This window comes from Anabrus simplex, chromosome 11 (assembly GCF_040414725.1).
Source record: "Anabrus simplex isolate iqAnaSimp1 chromosome 11, ASM4041472v1, whole genome shotgun sequence".
In the NCBI taxonomy this organism is placed as follows: Eukaryota; Metazoa; Arthropoda; class Insecta; order Orthoptera; family Tettigoniidae; genus Anabrus; species Anabrus simplex.
Window position 1 is genome coordinate 58,824,086 of NC_090275.1, and position 17,967 is coordinate 58,842,052.

General features: G+C 37.7%; 1 protein-coding gene across 1 annotated transcript in view; it reads left to right on the forward strand.

The window, feature by feature from the left end:
* The window catches only part of LOC136883140 (uncharacterized), a 40,524-nt gene extending 22,771 nt beyond the window's left edge, over nt 1-17,753 (forward strand). The window contains exons 4-6 of the mRNA XM_068229605.1: nt 2,016-2,382; nt 10,180-10,223; nt 17,283-17,753. Coding sequence (XP_068085706.1) covers nt 2,016-2,382; nt 10,180-10,223; nt 17,283-17,735 — 864 coding nt within the window. The 3' untranslated portion in view covers nt 17,736-17,753. The remainder of the gene's footprint in view (nt 1-2,015; nt 2,383-10,179; nt 10,224-17,282) is intronic.
* Nucleotides 17,754-17,967: the final 214 nt, after the last annotated feature.

Here is a 17,967-nt window from a genome sequence, read left to right on the forward strand (position 1 = left end):
TTTTGGGGGTATGTTTCTGTTGTACGGATCTATGGGGCAATGGGGTGGATGGTATGGTTCCAATACAAATTTTCACGTCTGTAACAACTTTAGTTTTTACTGTATTAGATGTAAGTATCCTCATACAGTTAATTAAATTAATTTTTCAATTATTTCACCCCCCCCCCCTTCATTTGATTTTCCGAAATCAAAGGAATACATGTTTCTTTACTTTCAAAGCAAATTCCAAATACCAATTTTCACGTCCGCAACATCTTTCATTTTTGAGATAATAGTATCTTCATACAAATAATTCAACTAATTTTCAATTTCCCCCCTTTAAGTGGATTTTTCACGACATGTGTTTGGAAAAGTCTTAATGTGGACTGGAAGTGACCATTGTGGACATAATGGCTCAGTGCATTTAATAACGACAGTAATGGGTGGATGAATTTTCTTAAGTTGTGCAGTCGGATTCAAACTTTACTCCCCTCTCTTATCCGTGGCTATTACTATCCTCCTTTTACCCTCCCCCCTTCTTTTACTTTGTTGTTCTTAGCTCAATTGTTAGGCTTTTATTAAACACCCCGAAGGTGTTTGTATTTCATACGTGGCCAAATATTGTACATACTGTTATGGTAAAATGTCATTCTTGAAAACTTTCCGTCTGTTTCCTAAAAATAATACTATAAACATGATAATGTATGTGCAATGTTGAAAATTGTAAAAATTTTGGCTAGTTGTTTCTTTAACTGCTCTTCTTATTGTACTTCCACCTTCAAGGTGAATATCACAACTTTGGTTCTCTATAAAAAAAAAAAATAGGAACACTAATAATGGACTTTGTCCATGCTTATCTGTGATATTTTCAGATCTTATATATGTGTGTGTACTGCACAAAGTCAATTATATTTATCTAATACAGTTTGTTTATCTGCATTATCAAATGGTCACCTTGTTTTTTTTTATTGTGTACCTACCATGAACCTCTTCTTCTCTTTCCCAGTGTAGCTTCCTGTCACTGCTCGTTTTCTAATTTTCTTTACATGAGATGTTGATGCGATTATCTTGTTATCTTGTCAGAAGAATCGGTGGCATATCATTACTATTGTGTTTGAAACATCCTGTTTTCCAATCAACGGTGGTTATTGCATTACTTGTAGAAAACATAAACAATTGCCACAATGGTGCTGGTTATATTGTCAGCAATGACAATGGCAGCAGATGTAATGTACCGCTAAGTAGCGGTCTTGCATCTTGCTGCAGGGTCCAAAACATCAATAATAATAATAATAATAATAATAATAATAATAATAATAATAATAATAATAATAACCTAAATTTAACGAATATCACCCATCCTAATAATAATAATGTTCTGGACCATCTTCAAAATGTGCGGACCGCGCTGGATACGGGTCCTGGCTGGGTAATGACTACGGACACCAGACCGGATCTCCTCAAGGGTTTGATCCATATTAAAAATGCTTATAGGAAAAGATGGCAAAGATTTAGGGACCCAACCGACCGGGATACGAAATCCATTGCTGGAAAGAAAGATTGAAAAATGGGAGGAACTTTGCTGTAATCTCTCGGAAAACAAGTCAGATCGCAAATTTTGGTGGATTCTCTCAGAAAACGAGTCAGATCATGAATTTCTGTGGATTATATGTAAAATGTAAGCATTCAGTACAATTTCGGTATAATACCATAGTGACACACGGGTATCTGGCTAGTATATACGTATATATATCACACCAGCATTAAAATGAACCCAGTTCTGTTTGTGTAGTAGCCTACCTTTGTTCAAAATCTGTTTTTCTGCATTTGTCAGAAGTCAAATTTATTGAAAAAGCACTTTTAGAATGTTTGCTTCTCTTATATATGATAATATTATTTAATTTATACAAATTTCTCTACCTTATATTTTATTTATTCTTTTCTTCTGTGTATTCTCAACCATTTTTTCACTTGTTAAGTTACTTGCATTCCATACTGTATATTTCTCTGTAATTTGTATTCTTTTTTCTTAACAGAAGAGCTTGGAAGAAGGAACTCGCCAGCAAGACGGTGATGAGGATAAAGGAAGTGGTGGTCTTGTTAAAGGAGACTGTGTGATATGCAACAACTATACAGATAATGGTACAGTGTTAGACTCTCAGACCTTGACTTCCAAAATGCACTTTTATCAGAAGCTGATAAAGGTGACAGCTGAAGAGAATGAAGTGATGGTCAGTGAAGAGGGAGTGTTGTGTTCGATATGTACACGCCTCCTTAATTACATGGACCGCATTGAAATGGAATTGGCAATGCTGAAAACTGCTATCATCAACTGCCTGCGTAAGAAATGTAGTACAAAGCAGAAGGCCTGCAGGACAGACCAAGATCACCATGATCATCCAGGTAAGTTTTCTTCTTCCGTTTTGGCCGACTATGGCCCACATTAATTCAAATTCAGCTTCAACTGTTTCTGGGTTTTAATCCTTGTCCAGTACTCCTTCATTCCTTCACTCTGCAATCTCCTTTTTCCTTCTGTCCATGGTGCTTGGATACGGGATCTAACTTTTTCTTGAAACCTCTTTGTGGGCTTGATCCTCGACTTGTAAGCATCCCTGTTGCTGATTTCCGTTCCATGCATTCCCATTTCGTCCAGTTTCTTCTTCACTTCCTGGTGCCAGCACACTATATTTATCATCATCATCATTTGCAGTTTCCAGCTGTTGGCCGAGTCTGCTTACTGTAGTTATCCTGATCTAAAAAAAAAAATGTTATCATCTGCTTGGTCAGTCTTCCCTGGTTCATTCTATAGATACCTACGTCTGAAGAACATGGCTCTTCTCTTCCATATGGTATCTGAGACCTTTTCCATCTTGAGATATAATTCTTGGTTTCCTTTCTTTCTGTATGATCCATCCTATGTTCTTTGGGGTCCCAGTATCCTCCTCAGAATTTTTCTCTCCACCAGATCCAACTTCCTGACCAATCCTTTTTTTTTTTTTATCAGGTTCAAACTTGCAGCTGCATATAAAGTCTCCAGGCTGATCACTGTTTGGTAGTGTCTGAGTTTTGCATTGATTGAGATATTCTTCTTGTTGTAAGTGTTCAGAGTTAATTTATATGCCAAGTACATCTTGTTGATTCTCAATAACAGTTCCTCTCTTTGGGACAGGTTATTGTCTATCCACTCCCCCAGATATTTGAATTTCTCCACTTTCTGAATCCTTTCTCTCTCAAATCTCATCCATCTGGGTGCTGTTTTGATGTTGATCATGTATTGTGTCTTCTTGAAGGAGATCCGTAGGCAGTGCTGCCAACTTACATTTTCGAGATCCGCTAAATACTACTTAAAATCCACTAAAATTCCGCCAAGAAATCTGATATCAAATAATGAGCAATAATAATAATAATAATAATAATAATAATAATAATAATAATAATAATAATAATAATAATAATAATAATAATAATAATAATAATAGTTGTTATTGTTGTTGTTGTTGTTGTTGTTTTAAAGGGCCTAACATCGAAGGTCATCGGCCATATAATAATAATAATAATAATAATAATAATAATAATAATAATAATAATAATAATAATAATAAACGTTTGCACTCACCTGATCTGTGAGTTTCACGGGGATTAATGCCCTGCCTGAGAGCCGGCGAGCTAAAACTTGTAGGCATTTTAGTGCCAAGTGCAAACTAGGTGAATCCTCTACCTCAGGGGCCACACACAGAACAGGCCAGTTTATTAAACGGTCTTCCTTCATAGCATAAATATAAACGCTACTCTCTCACAGTTTCATTATCTGTCGTCATTCGTCAACTAAGAGATAAGTACCCTTTCCCCACGCATTAGAAGTTTATGATACCATGATCTCATAACATCAAGTCCAAATAATATGTTTTCCTCATGTGACTGCTAGCTCCTGACAAGAAATACGGAATGGCTCGGATACTGATTGGAGTACAAATTAAAGAAGAACGTAAAATGGACAAAACACTAAATTCCGCTATAATAAATATAGAATTCCGCCAAAAATTCCACTGTCCTCTAAATTATATATTTCTCCGCTGACAGTCTTCCAATTCCGCCAAATTTAGCAGAATCCGATATGCTGGCAACACCGCCCGTAGGCCTTCCTTACTTTCTTCTTCCTGGAGTTGGGCAATTAGGTTCTGTGCCTTCTTGTAGATAGGTAGGTTTTATTGAATAGGGAAATAAGTTTATTCCATATCACTGCAAATACAGTAAACTCTTGATTATTTGTGTGCAGATTATCCAGTTTGTGGGTCAAAAGTAAAAACATAAAAAATATATAATATTGCTTTTGAACTAGGCTTTCTGAATGTTAAATTGTTAAAAATCTAGCCCTTTTTTTTCCCACAGGAATATTGTTATATGTTTAGCATCTCAGTGAAAACTGAGTTTAAGCCCAGTTTTGTTGTTCTTGTTCAGTCTATACGGTCTTCAGTTTTCATGGTGGAAACGTAAGAAAATTTACGTTGGAAATCAAGTTCCAAGAATGGAATCATAATTTACCTTCACTGATTGCAAATACCGACATTTTTAAGTCCTTTTTATCTTTTCAGTCATGAAACCACCAGCCAAAGACAGGCATTTATACAGTGTTCTCCCTAACACCTTTTCAATGGGTGCACCACTCTGCCATTTTTATAGACTGCCCAGCTAACATAACCTAGATATGTGCTAGTTAGTTCATATCTGAGTTATTGGGTGTTCCAAATTAAAATAATGAAAAACTGTTTATTTAAATGATAAATCATCATTATTGTAGGCATAACTGCATCAGTTACATCAGATATTAAATGTTTAGCTTGACTGTCACATAGTGTGCGTGAGCGGTGCCTGGATTAGTATGGAATTGCATGCAAGCACTCTATTTTGCATCATGTTGCAAACCCGTATGGCTCTTCACAGCAACTGAGTGGTAAGCCCCATTGTATCATGGTTATGAATTAGCAGCAGAACACTAGAAGTTCAAAATACTCTGTTATGTCTTGTTCATGATTATAACACTAAAAAAATTCAAATTTCCAGTTAATGTTTACTTGTCTGATATTGTTAATGTCCTGAAGGGAATAAATTGAAATTTTATCATATTTATTTCTTACATAGTATACCCCACCTAACTGCTCATTTCTGCCACCCAACTGCCAAAAATTTCTGGGGAGAACACTGTTTTATGAGTTTATTTATTTAACATATGGCTACATTGCTAAAAATGAATACAGTTATCACAAATTACAAACTAATATCCAGACCACAAATTTAGTCTATTGATTCTTCCGTCATAACCAGGAACTCTGTTGGATCACCAGGGGAAGCTCTTTGAGGACATTCTTGAACTGCATGGCAAACAGTCTGCTTTTCAGCGCCACACTCACAACTTGGAGAAGTTATTTTCTTCAACTTCTGCAAGAAATCTGCACAACTGCCAGTGTTGGTTCCTATTCGGTTAAGAACCGACCAGATCTTGTGTGGCCACGAACCTGCTATGCAGGCGAGAGGTGATACTCCCACGTGGCGCGTCCCAGGTGGCGGATAGGGGGGTCCTAACCGGCTTGGCGGCGGACTTGAGGGAAATAAAATACCTCTCGTGGACCAAACACACTACCCCCTGCGGGTGGGGGACGCACATGTAGAATACACCCGCGGTTTCCCCTGCCTGTCGTAAGAGGCGACTACAAGGGGCGACCAAGGGATGATTGAATTAGAACCATGAAACTACTCTTGATTCGTACCATCATGCGGGGAACACCATGGGTTGCATGTACTTGCGAATAATATCACTAACTTGGTACGAAATAGGTTTGTGATTAGTTGCAGTAAAAAGCCTGGCCTGGTGGATTCCAGTACCCGTGCGTTGTACCCATGTGGGCAACACCGCGGGTCTGGGCGTAGCCTGTGAGTTGTACCACTATATGAGCGACACCGTGGGTCTGCGTTGCCTGTGATTAGTACTCACTATGTGAGGAACACCATGGGGCCCTTGGGACCGGCACCCGTGACTAGTACACCTAAGTGAGGAAACTCATCGGTTTGCGTTGGCTGTAAGTGGCGCCATTGTGTGTGAAACACCATAGGTCTGCGTTACCTGTACGAAGTACAATACTTGTGAGTAGTACCATCTGGTGTGGAACACCGTGAGTCTTCGCTACTTTTGATTAGTACCCCAAAATGACAAATACCATGGTTCTACTTTACTCGCGACATGTACCATTCTGTGGGGCCTTAGTCATGGATTTTGCACCCCTATAGACATCAAGCATCATTGTGCTTTATAAGTGGTCCCTTGATCAGTAGTACTTCTTCTTCTTCTTCTTCTTCTTCTTCTTTTATGACCACATAGGATCACTTTAGTCAGTCCGTCGTTCAGGTCTCTTTGAAGGGATTGTTCGGGCTTTGCGGTCCTCCCAGTACTTCTTCAGACGCTCTGATCTTCGTGCCCTTTCCTCAGTTGAAAATGTACGTGTTGTTGGTTTGTTTTGTGTACTATTATTCACGATCTTTTTTTTGTATCTGATCCACTGTTTTTTGTTTTTTTTTTCTTCATGACATTTTTTATTTCATTTTGGTCAGTGGATGAATCTGAATTTTTTGTTATTTCATTTCGTACCATTAGCGGCTGATGACCTTGATGTTAGGCCCCTTTAAACAACAAGCATCATCATCATCATCATCATCGATCTTGTGTGACAATTCAAAGCCAGGTGGCTTGGTCAATATACATGGTATCTTAAGTTGTTCCATCTTAGCTTTAATTTGCCATGTCTGTCTCCAGCAGTCATTAGTATTAAAGCTATTGCTGACTAACATCCTTGCAGTTTCCAGGGGTGGGTGATGAGAGCAAAGCCTTTCTTTGCTGATCTTCTGTGCCTACTGGACATTTCAAGGACAAGTTTGCAGAGAGTTTTGAGTGACATGAAGCTGACGCCATACCGTCCACACTTATTCATATTCTTAACGAGGATGAATTCTACAGGCAACTTGAGTTTGACGAGTTGATGTTGACCAAGTTTCAGGAGAATCCTGACCTTATCTGGAATAACATCTGGACTGGTGAAGCCAAATTTCATACATGAGGATACGTCAACAGACACAACTGCATGTTTTGTCAGCCAGAGAACCCCAATGCCACCATTGAATATGATTTCCAGTTCTCGGGAGTGATGGTGTGGTGTGATGTACGAAGGACTGATTGACCCGTTCCTCCTCTAAGGTGGCTTCAGAAAGTGTCATCCCAGAGCTTCAGAGGAGACAGAAATTTAATGAACAGAGCTGGCAGCAAGGTGGTGCCCCATCACACTTTGCCAACATTATTCGGGTGATCTTGCATGAAGTTTTGCCTCAACGCTGGATTGGCCATTGAGGACCTTTGGAGTGACCACCCTCATCACCCAACCCTTTGAGGTTACCTCAAAGTCAAGGAGCACACTGAACCCATTGACAGTGTGCAACATCTGCATGAAGTAATTAATTGTTCAGGAATTCAATAATGTTCCGGTGAATATGGCATGTGAAGATCTGGCTTTGCATCTGCAAGACAGTGTTGACTTATATGGTGCCCAGGTCGACCACCATCTTGAAAATAGATTCTTTACGTGCTTGCGATTCCAATTTTGTTAGCCATTGCAATTGTTAACACTTATCAGTTAAAACTGCCTAATTGAGTCTGGCCCACCCAGTATTATCCAGTTTTAATTATTTATTGATCACCTGTCTGTATTGTTCAGTTTTAATTATTTATTGATCACCTCTCTGTAATGTTCAGTTGTATTTATTTATTTATTTATTTATTGATCACCTGTCTCTGTATAATTTGTAGCACTTTTGTGGCCAGAAGTTTTTCCATACTGATGACATTTTGTAGATCAGACTTTTATACAGGATGGCCCATGTAAGTTTTTCACCTCAAAAATCATCTGGCGTGTTGAAGATGGCAATAGGCAGTTTCCGCCTAAGAGCACAATAAGATGCACATGAAAGAATGTTGAGTATGTGTACCATGCTTCAATAAGTACTGAAGCAGTGATACCAAGTTGTTGTTTTCTCTTAACAGAAATATACCCATTTATGTCTCGTACAGAGTTGATCGTAGGCAACCAACAGTGAAATAGTTATTTCCACAGACATGTATATACAGGGTGGTCAGAAACAACATGAACCAGGTACATGAGGTTGGTCATACTGATAAATAATTTTTTAAAAATAAATCAATATCTCGCACTGTTGTCATTTTATCAGCTTCTGAAATTAGCCAATCAGATCCCTTCGTCTTCTTCTTATGACGCCGTTTCTCTCTGAAGGTTGGTGATCCAATTGATTATGATTACACGCGAAATGGCAGCATGGAAGATTTCTATGGACGTATGTCCATACCACCGCCGCGAGTCTTTCAGCCAGGAATTTCTCTGTCTTCCCACAGATATTTTCCCATCAATCTTCCCTTGAATGATCAGTCGGACAAGTTCGTATCGTTCACCTCTCATGATGTGCCCGAGGTAGCTGAGCTTACGCTCCTTGATGGTTATGAGAAGCTCTTTCTTCTTGTTCAAGATGTTGAGGACTTCTTCATTTGTCTTCTTTTCTACCCAAGATATTCGGAGTATTCTTCTGTATAAGTACATTTCAAAAGATTCAATCCGCTTCTCCAATGAAGGGCTAAGCGTCCGCCCTTCGAAACCATACAGATGGACAGGAAAAATATAACAACGTAGCATTCGAACTCTGAGCTGGAGGTTGAGTTCTCGGCTGGTGAATAAGGTCCTCATGGTATTGAACATATTTTTTGCTTGTCCAATCCTGGATAAGATTTCGTGGGCAAATTCAAATGGGCTTTCCACAGCGATGTTGCTAAATCTGCAGGTGCCTTAGACAGGCTTGAAAGCCATGCTGAGAAATCAGCACTAAACACAAATGCAGCATTGGTTCCAGCCTATGTTAACGTAGCGTACCTTCTAAGGCGCGGTCCTGTCAATTCTGAGGTCCGTGCTCGAATCCCTCCCATGTTTCTTCGATTAGTGCTCTCAAGTTGGTCTTAAGCCATGTCCAGATTTAGCAACACTGCTCACAGAGCCCATTTGAATTCGCCCATAAAGCAATCTGTTTCGCTAACTTCAGCAGCTAATAAAATGACGACGACGTGAGGTATCATATTAAAATTTTCAAATTATTTATCAGAATGACCAACCCTCTAGCGCTCATATACTTGGTTCACGTTGTTTCCAACCACCCTATATATACTGGTTAGGGTTACCTGCTATGGGATAGAGTAGATTGTACAGACAGCAATTCAACGTCGAGTGTTGGGTGGCAGTAAATAACCCAACTCTCTAAAGGAGTCAACGGCTTTTAGCAGAGGAGTCCCTTTAATAGTATGTTGGTTCCTTTGTGGAGAAAATGCCACTGAAATCCAACATGCATTGTGTGTTGTTGGGGGCAGCTGTAAAAAACCTTTGTTCTCCTGGTTAGGAGCATCCTCATTGAAACCTGGCAGTTAAGTATAAAATGCCTTTGAGTGTGGCGAACCCATCATAATAATAGCCTTTTATGAAGCATCAAGGTGGATCAGGACAAAGAGCTAAGAAGTATCCCTGAAACAATGTGCATCTCTTTCATGACTGAACAAGAAGAAGAACAACAGACATATAGGACTGGCAAAAGTGAGCATTGAATGTGGAGCAAATATTCTGAATGTTGAAGACATTCGACATAAGTTTTCGAGCACACTTACACATTGGACACTGAGCATTCTACTTCACACTGATCCATTGACAAAAAGCTCTTTTCATCAGACTAATAGGTCCACAGATTCAAGCTGTAGATGTCCCCCTCAGCCTTGTAACAACTCACGAATTCACATCATCTACTTACCAAGAACCAACTTGCTTCAATTTAATTGTCTACCACAAATAACAATATAAATGGTCCATTATTGGACATTATAAATTTTCCAGCTAACTCATTCCTGGTTGCTAGCGTTTCACCCCTGTGTGCTAAGTTGGGCTCATCAGTTGGTAAATACATAGTCAGAAAATATGGTATAGTAGGTGAAAACTTAAGTGAGCCACCCTGTATATTTATGGGAACGATACAGTGTATTGGCTTTATAAAATGATTTTCTTGTTGTCCAATTATCCATTTTTGCCTAAGACTGCTCTTTGTTTCATATTTTAGGAGAAGGTAACAAAATGGTGATTCGTCATAATAGTACAGAGGTGGTAAGTACATGCTAATGTGCCTATTCTGATGGATTATTTTATTTTTTAAGTACACAAATTGTATGATGTATCATGTTCCTTTTCTCTGTATATAAATGATTCTGTACATGAAATTTGTGAAGTAGGGTTGTTCATAATATGACTTGGGAAAGGGCGCCAAATATTTTCTTTATTTTCTCTCAGCTAGTCCCAAGGAGGAAGCAGGAAAGTTAAGATCAGTTTGAAGTTCCCCCTTTCACTTCACATATTCTGTATACAGACTTAAGTCGAATTCTAAAAGAAAAATATTATTCCCCGAAAGTCAGTGTATAGCCACACTATTTATTTGGGGTGTCAGCTAAAATGTTGTCCTCAATTAAGTTGTAAACCGTTAAAAATATCAAAAACCACTTTTCACTTTAGTTATGTTACCATGGGGCTCTTAATCAAACTTGCAGTACTTTTCAGGATGTCAGTATCTGCTGAGTAATAGTATTAATTTCATTTTTAAAAATGGAGATACGCAGTTCTTTTACACCTAACATTAGATGTATGAGCCATGAAAATTGCAAATTCAGTTACTTATCAAGAAAACGGAATATCTTCAAACATGCTTTACTTGCAAGCTATTGACATTCACATGAATCACTAACCAGGCAGCTAAGGCACAGATTATGTTTGGATCATGAGCTGTTGAGTAAGAGTTCCTTCACCTTCTGACATTTAGGTATTCACTTTAATGAGCTTGCAATACACTACAGATCATTAAAGAAGAAGAAATGAAGAAAAAAAAAAAAAACAATAAAGGAAAAAGGAATTACGATCCACACCAATTAATAAGAAATGACAAATATCAAGAAGTCACACGGACCATAAAATTAACAGATGATTTAGAAGAACTTATACCATTTCTCAAACAACAGGCTGAAAATTTAGCCCTTTAAATCCACGGAAAAGACATGCTTGGTGGACACCAGAATGTGACAGTGTCATGAAGAAAGATACCGGGCATGGTTAAAATTTTAAACTCACAAAACAGAAGAAAATGCCATCAACCTCAAAAATATTAGGAAAAAATTCACCCAAACTATTAGAAAAATTAAGAGACAATTTCAGAAAGATAATTACCTCAATAGAAGAAGATTACCATAAACCAATTCTAGAGATTACTATAAAATCTTTGGTAGACAACTAAAGAAATTCAACCTCTCTACATTCATGTTGAAAAGTGAAGATGGAAAAATGGTGCATAGGAATAAGGAAAATGCCAAAACTATGGCAAAAGCATTCAGTAAACTTTTGAACTGTGAGGAGCCTGAAGAACTTTTAAAAATTAACACAGACACCACAGTAAAAACCAAACCTGAATACCTAAACCCCACAACATTCCAAGAGGAGGAAACAGCAGTCGAGAAGATGAAAAACTACAAGACATGTGGAGAAGATCAGTTTTTTTCAGAAATGTGGAAATATGTCAGTGACAAAGTTCGAATCTCCCTACACATGGCTCTGTCAAAAATATGGACAACAGAACATTTTCCCAAACACTGGACAACAGCTATCATTCACCCGCTTCACAAAAAAGGAGATAAGTGCAATCCACATAACTACAGAGGTATCTCTCTCTCTTGGAATGTACATACAAAATATTTGCTAGAATCCTGTATGGCAGAATTAAAGAACGATTAGAGCAAGAATTAAGTGAACATCAAGGAGGCTTCATACCTTGGAGAGGCTGTGCAGAACAAATCATCACATTAAAATTAGTTATGGCATATTACAGAAAACAAAACAAACCTCTAACAATAACATTTGTAGATTTTAAGAAGGCATATGACTGTATTCATAGAACTTTAATATTGAAAATATAAAGAGATTTTGGACTTCACCTGAAATTAATCAAACTGATTGAACTCACCTTAACCAACACACAATCAGTAGTCAACTGGTTTAAGACAGGTGGATTGTTTGTCACCACAGCTATTCAACTGTGCTTTGGAATATATAATGAGGGAATGGTATGAGGATAACCAAAAAAGAACATCAAAATTGGAAGATAAAAAGACCCAACATAACCTTAAATTGTCTGGGATTTGCTGATGACCTTGCTCTCCTATATAACAGTGTTCAGGAAACTCGACAACAAAGTAAATCACTCCAGGAAATAGCACAAAAATTGGCCTCAAAAAATCCTTCCTAGCTGAGTGGCTCAGATGGTTGAGACGCTGGCCTTCTGACTCCAACCTGGCAGGTTTGATCCTTCTCAGTTCGGTTGTATTTGAAGGTGCTCAATTACGTCAGCTTTGTGCCAGTAGATTTACTGGCACGTAAAAGACTGCCTGTGGGACTAAATTCCGGCACCTCAGCGCCCCGAAAACCGTAAAAGTAGTTAGTGGGACGTAAAGCCAATAACATTATTATTATTATTATTATTATTATTATTATTATTATTATTATTATTATTATTATTCAAAATATCCTTTGAGTAAACAGAAATCATGTTAACCGTCCAACCACTCGTAAAGAAAATTGAAGTAGGAGAACAGGAAATCAAAATCATAGATAAATTTAAATACTTAGGTGAAATTATAACATACAACCTTAACGAAAAGCAAACATGGCATAATAAAATAAACAAATTAACCATAGCTCAATATGTCACCAAGAACTCGTACAACGAAAAAGACTTCTCAATAGCCACAAAATTAGAGCATTATAAAACAGTTATATAACCAGAAATAACATACGCTAGTGAAACCATTTTCAAAACAACTAATACTGCAGCAATAGACAAAATACTCAAAATAGAAGAAGAATCAGAACATGTATAAACAAAAAATACCAGGAAAATGGACACTGGAGACTAGTTTCTAACAAAACAGTCTACAAAGAAATAAAACCAGTACCGGTAATGAGTAATATCAGAAAAAAATGAAGCTCATTTTTTGGTCACCTAATTAGATCACCCAAAAATAGAATCAGCAGTATAATTAATAGAAAATTTATGGAACAGTAAGAGTAATATTAAGTGGATTACAGAAATCAAAGAAGATATGAAGGAACTACAAATCACAGTAGAGGATTCAAAATACGAGACCCACAGAATCAAGACACTCAAAAACATAGACACCAGACTACAGACCAAGATCAACAGACAAATCATGGGAAGAGTGATTTCAGGCAGGGAGAGAAAATCAGTATCTGAGAGAATGAAGAAGTACTGGGCTGAGAGAAAATCGAAAAATCCATTGTATGATAGACTAATGAAGGCCATAAAATGTAAATAAAATAAATAAAATAAACACTACAGTATGATAGCATTGTATGCTTTAAAACCTTCAATATTGCTATAGGTAGAAAGTAAAGGAAAGAAGTATATATGATGAACATTCATCTGAACAGGATTCATTCTTGTTTAGCTGTAAGTTTATGTACATCCAGACTTACTCTTCTTTTTCTCTTATATTTAAATATGCTGTAGAACCCTCATCCAGCAGTAATGGGACTGTACTAGTGCAAGATAATTGATTTTGCTGATTAACTGAGATTTTCCTACTCCTAAAGGCGGAAGAGTAATATTAAGTGGATTACAGAAATCAAAGAAGATATGAAGGAACTACAATTCACAGTAGAGGATTTAAATAACAAGACCCACAGAATCAAGACACTCAAAAACATAAGACACCAGACTACAGTTTATAGAAAAATATTTGGCCCATGGTTCGATCCTATCTCACAAAGCTGGCAGAAAAGATCTAATTCTGAGATTTACACCCTCTCTCAACGACACACTATAATGGGTATGATAGAATCCAACAGACTGTGCCGGGCTGGACATGTACTGAGGACGCAGGATAACAGAGCACCAGTAGATCTATACATGGGATCTCTTAATGGGAAAAGACCTTCAGAAAGACCCCGAAGCACCTGGAAGAAGGAGATCAACGAGGTATGCTGGATCCTCCAAATTGATAATTGGGAAGAGCGGGCTCAAGATCGAAAAGGATGGAAGAGGATTGTGAGATTGGCACGGAAACTTCACGTTCCTCAGAAGCCTACAGACTAAGTGAGTGAGTAACTGAGATTTTCTCTCAACTAGCTTAAAAGTGCACTAGAGGCCTTTTGCTGTTCTGAAACATTCATTATAAATTGGTCAGACAGTTGGAACCATGTACATCATATCTGTAGGGCGATGCATAAATACATACAGTTGTAACTTATTTTTATTATTTATTTGGAGGCATCAACTACTTTCCAGACAATATGTGCTACAATAAGGAGAAATCCCCACACAAAACAAAAATAATTTAAAACTAAAACTTTTAATTAAACACACAACTCTAGATCTGCAAAATTCATAAAATAAAGAAATCTACAAAAATTCCCTTGACACATAATTTCAGAGGTAATACAAATCCTAAAAGTAGGTATTAAAAAATGTACCCAGAGAGCACATAGACCAATTTCAATTTCATATCATTGCCATTTTAATCTGTATGGTCCTGAAATCGATACGGAAATGTCTAATAGAATTGCACGCGTTAGCATATAGCTCGACGTGGACAGCCCTGGTGACCAGCTGAAGCGACCGGTTTACCTTGAGCTTTCTGCGCTAGCCAGTAGACACATGTTCTTTGAAAGAGCAGTCATGAATCTGGCTGTTTTAAAATATGCTTTATGTTATTTTCGTGAAAAAGGCTTCTCCTCTTCCTGTGAAATAACTTCAGAAGGAAGGGAGATAGATCGACATGTGATCGAACTATTTGAAAATCATTCCATGGGTGTCAGGATCGTCTCGGAGTCATGTCTGGAGAGAAATAGTGACAGCGAAAGTGATAGTGGAAGCAACGACACCTCATCTGCATTATCTTAAAGAGAAGGCAGCACACCATTGCCAGGAACACGATGCGTTACGGATCCGATTCTGAGCCCCGAGTCTGATTCCTGTCAATCCAGTTAAGAGTCACCACAATCACCTAGCAAATCTACTAGCTCAAGCTATTCTTCCAGGCCACAGAAGAAAATGAAACAAACGATACTATAGATCTTGCATACAAGAGAAAAGCTGTAAATTTATTTATGGTTAAATATGGGGGGGGGGAAGAAGCGGCTTTCATTAATCACTCTTTGCAAAAGTTGTCGTAAGGTGACGCCACTACGACAACTGTACAGGTGGAAGAATCAGTTAGAATCTACATCAGTAAGCCCCACTGAACACAGGAAATTGGTGCATACAAAATTATTTTCTTGTTTTACAGAAGCAAGAAGGCTGAAGCGGAATGTATGCGATGAAGACCTGTGACTGTGGGCCTTGGAAATTTCAAGAGAGATTTCAATGTGGTGAACTAATTTCAGCGCATGTGCTAGTTGGTTGAGTTGTTTCAAGAAAAAGTACGGAATAAAAAGTAAAAAAATTACGAAATTTGTATCCTGAACGTATCTGCAAGGAAAAGACAAAAAAGATAAAGTTCAAAAGAAATTAGTGGAAACAGCTACAGAGTGATTTTTAGACTACACCCTTCAATATACAATACTGATCAGAGTGGTTTCATGTGCAAAATGAAAGCGAAAAGGACTCTTATCATTTGTTGGTAAGAAACATAAAACAATTGCTCAATCAGTTAGTACACTGACCCATTCGTACATAATTATGCCTACAATTAGTATGGCTGGTACTCTTTTCCTGAAATTATTCATTGTACTACGGGAGGCAACTGGAACTTTCTGTTGAAGCGTTTTGAAAGAAATGTTTCATGCCCGAAATGTTCTTTTCGTTTCCAATACTTGAAATAAGAAAAATGTGAAGCTCATCTCTGCTGCAGTTACAAAAATTAACTAGTCAACTTCGGGCACACAACTGCAGGTTAAATGTAAATATCACCTGCTGGCCCCGCGGTGTAGTGGTAGCGTGCCTGCCTCTTACCCGGAGGCCCCGGGTTTGATTCCTGGCCAGGTAGGGATTTTTACCTGCATCTGAGGGCTGGTTCAAGGTCCATTCAACCTATGTGATTACAATTGAGGAAGTATCTGACGGTGAGATGGTGGCCCTGGTCTAGAAAGCCAAGAATAACGGCCGAGAGGATCTGTCATGCTGACCACACGACACCTTCAGGCCGAACAGCAGTCACTTGGTAGTCATCGCCCTCTGGGGCTGTTGTGCCATGGGGGAGGTAAATATCACCTGTAGATCATGTAGACTTTATTATATCACAGGCTACTGAACAACAGTTTCTACAGCCAAGTACTGCACATGCCTTGAGCTCTAAAACAAATCAATAATGATTGTAATAGTGATAAGATTACTAACTAAAACAAGCATATCTGCATGAAATGGGTACGAGGTCATAATGGCACAAAGGGGCATGAGAGAGCTGATGAACTTGCCCAAGAAGCTGCAACGCCTGCAACCACCCCCGACTCTGTTAATATGTGACAAGTACCGTGTGTTGTTTGTTAGAAATAGAACTGAAAATACATACAGAGAATATATGGAATAAGCTATGGATTATTAGCTCAGGAGGTCAGTTTACAAGGATTTTTTTCCTTCCAAAGATTAGACTAAAAAGTAGATTAACATATGGCCATATTTTAACATAGTTTATGTCAGGACATGCAAAATTTGGATCATATTTTGAGAGGTTTAAAATTTATATCTAGAAGCCTTACATTTGTACCTGTGGAATGCCACAAACTGTTTATCATCTTTTAATTGACTCTCCAATTTTTGAAAGAAGTAGATATGAATTAGTAATTTACTTAAATATGTGTGATATACAATATTGAGCACCTTTTAATGCTTTATTTCAAAAAAGTTGCTGTTATAATGCATTTGCTAAATTTATCCATTTTATTTACAAGTCATTCCAGTTTTAAGTCCTAGTTGTTATAATTTGTAATGATCTAGTTTTGTTATCTATAGCCCTAATATACCATGTGTAAAATAGGGTTTGTACTTGGATAATAAATAATAATAATAGTAACAAGATTTTATTTTAGTTATTTTTTGGTTCTTTCATTGATTATTTAAATATCAAGAGTCTTATTTTACACAATCTCATATTGCACGTTATTTGTTTTCAGAAAGATGATGTTGAGAATGTTTCTGATCATCGGCAACAGACTAGTGATGTCCAGAATCCCAATGAACCAAAACCAGTTCGTGAAGCTCATCATATCATATTGGAGAACACAAATACACCTTCTTACCAAGATAAAAGTATAGAAAATGAGTGTGAGGTTCCTAGCAAACAGTATAATTGTACCATTTGTTCATTTACAACCATGTACAAGTCTATGATAATATTCCATCTCCGGCAACATGTCAAAGACAGCTTTAGATGTGATTTTTGTAACATTACGATATCAGAAAATTTTGAAAGACCTTTGAAAATGTCAACACTTCGCCATCTTCGTTATAAGAGAGCTGCTCTACCTCTTCCAACAAGAGTTATGTCTACAGTGCCACTTGACAGTGCTCCTATTCCAGCCAGTAGTGGTGCAGCCATACTTAGAAAGAAGCACAGCAAATGTTAGCAGCGTTGAAGAGATGTACTGAAGCAATGAGTAGTAATAGTGTTGTTACTTACACACCTGTGTGCAGTACAAGTTTAAGTAAAACACAGAGTTGTTGGCAAATACTTATATAGTTTGTGCTAGAAATAGTGGTGTGGAGAGTAATAAGGATTGTTCAATTAAAACTCAGACTACTACAACTTTTTAAAGTGCCATGTCCATAACTAGATGTTGGCTACTTCATCCTACTGAT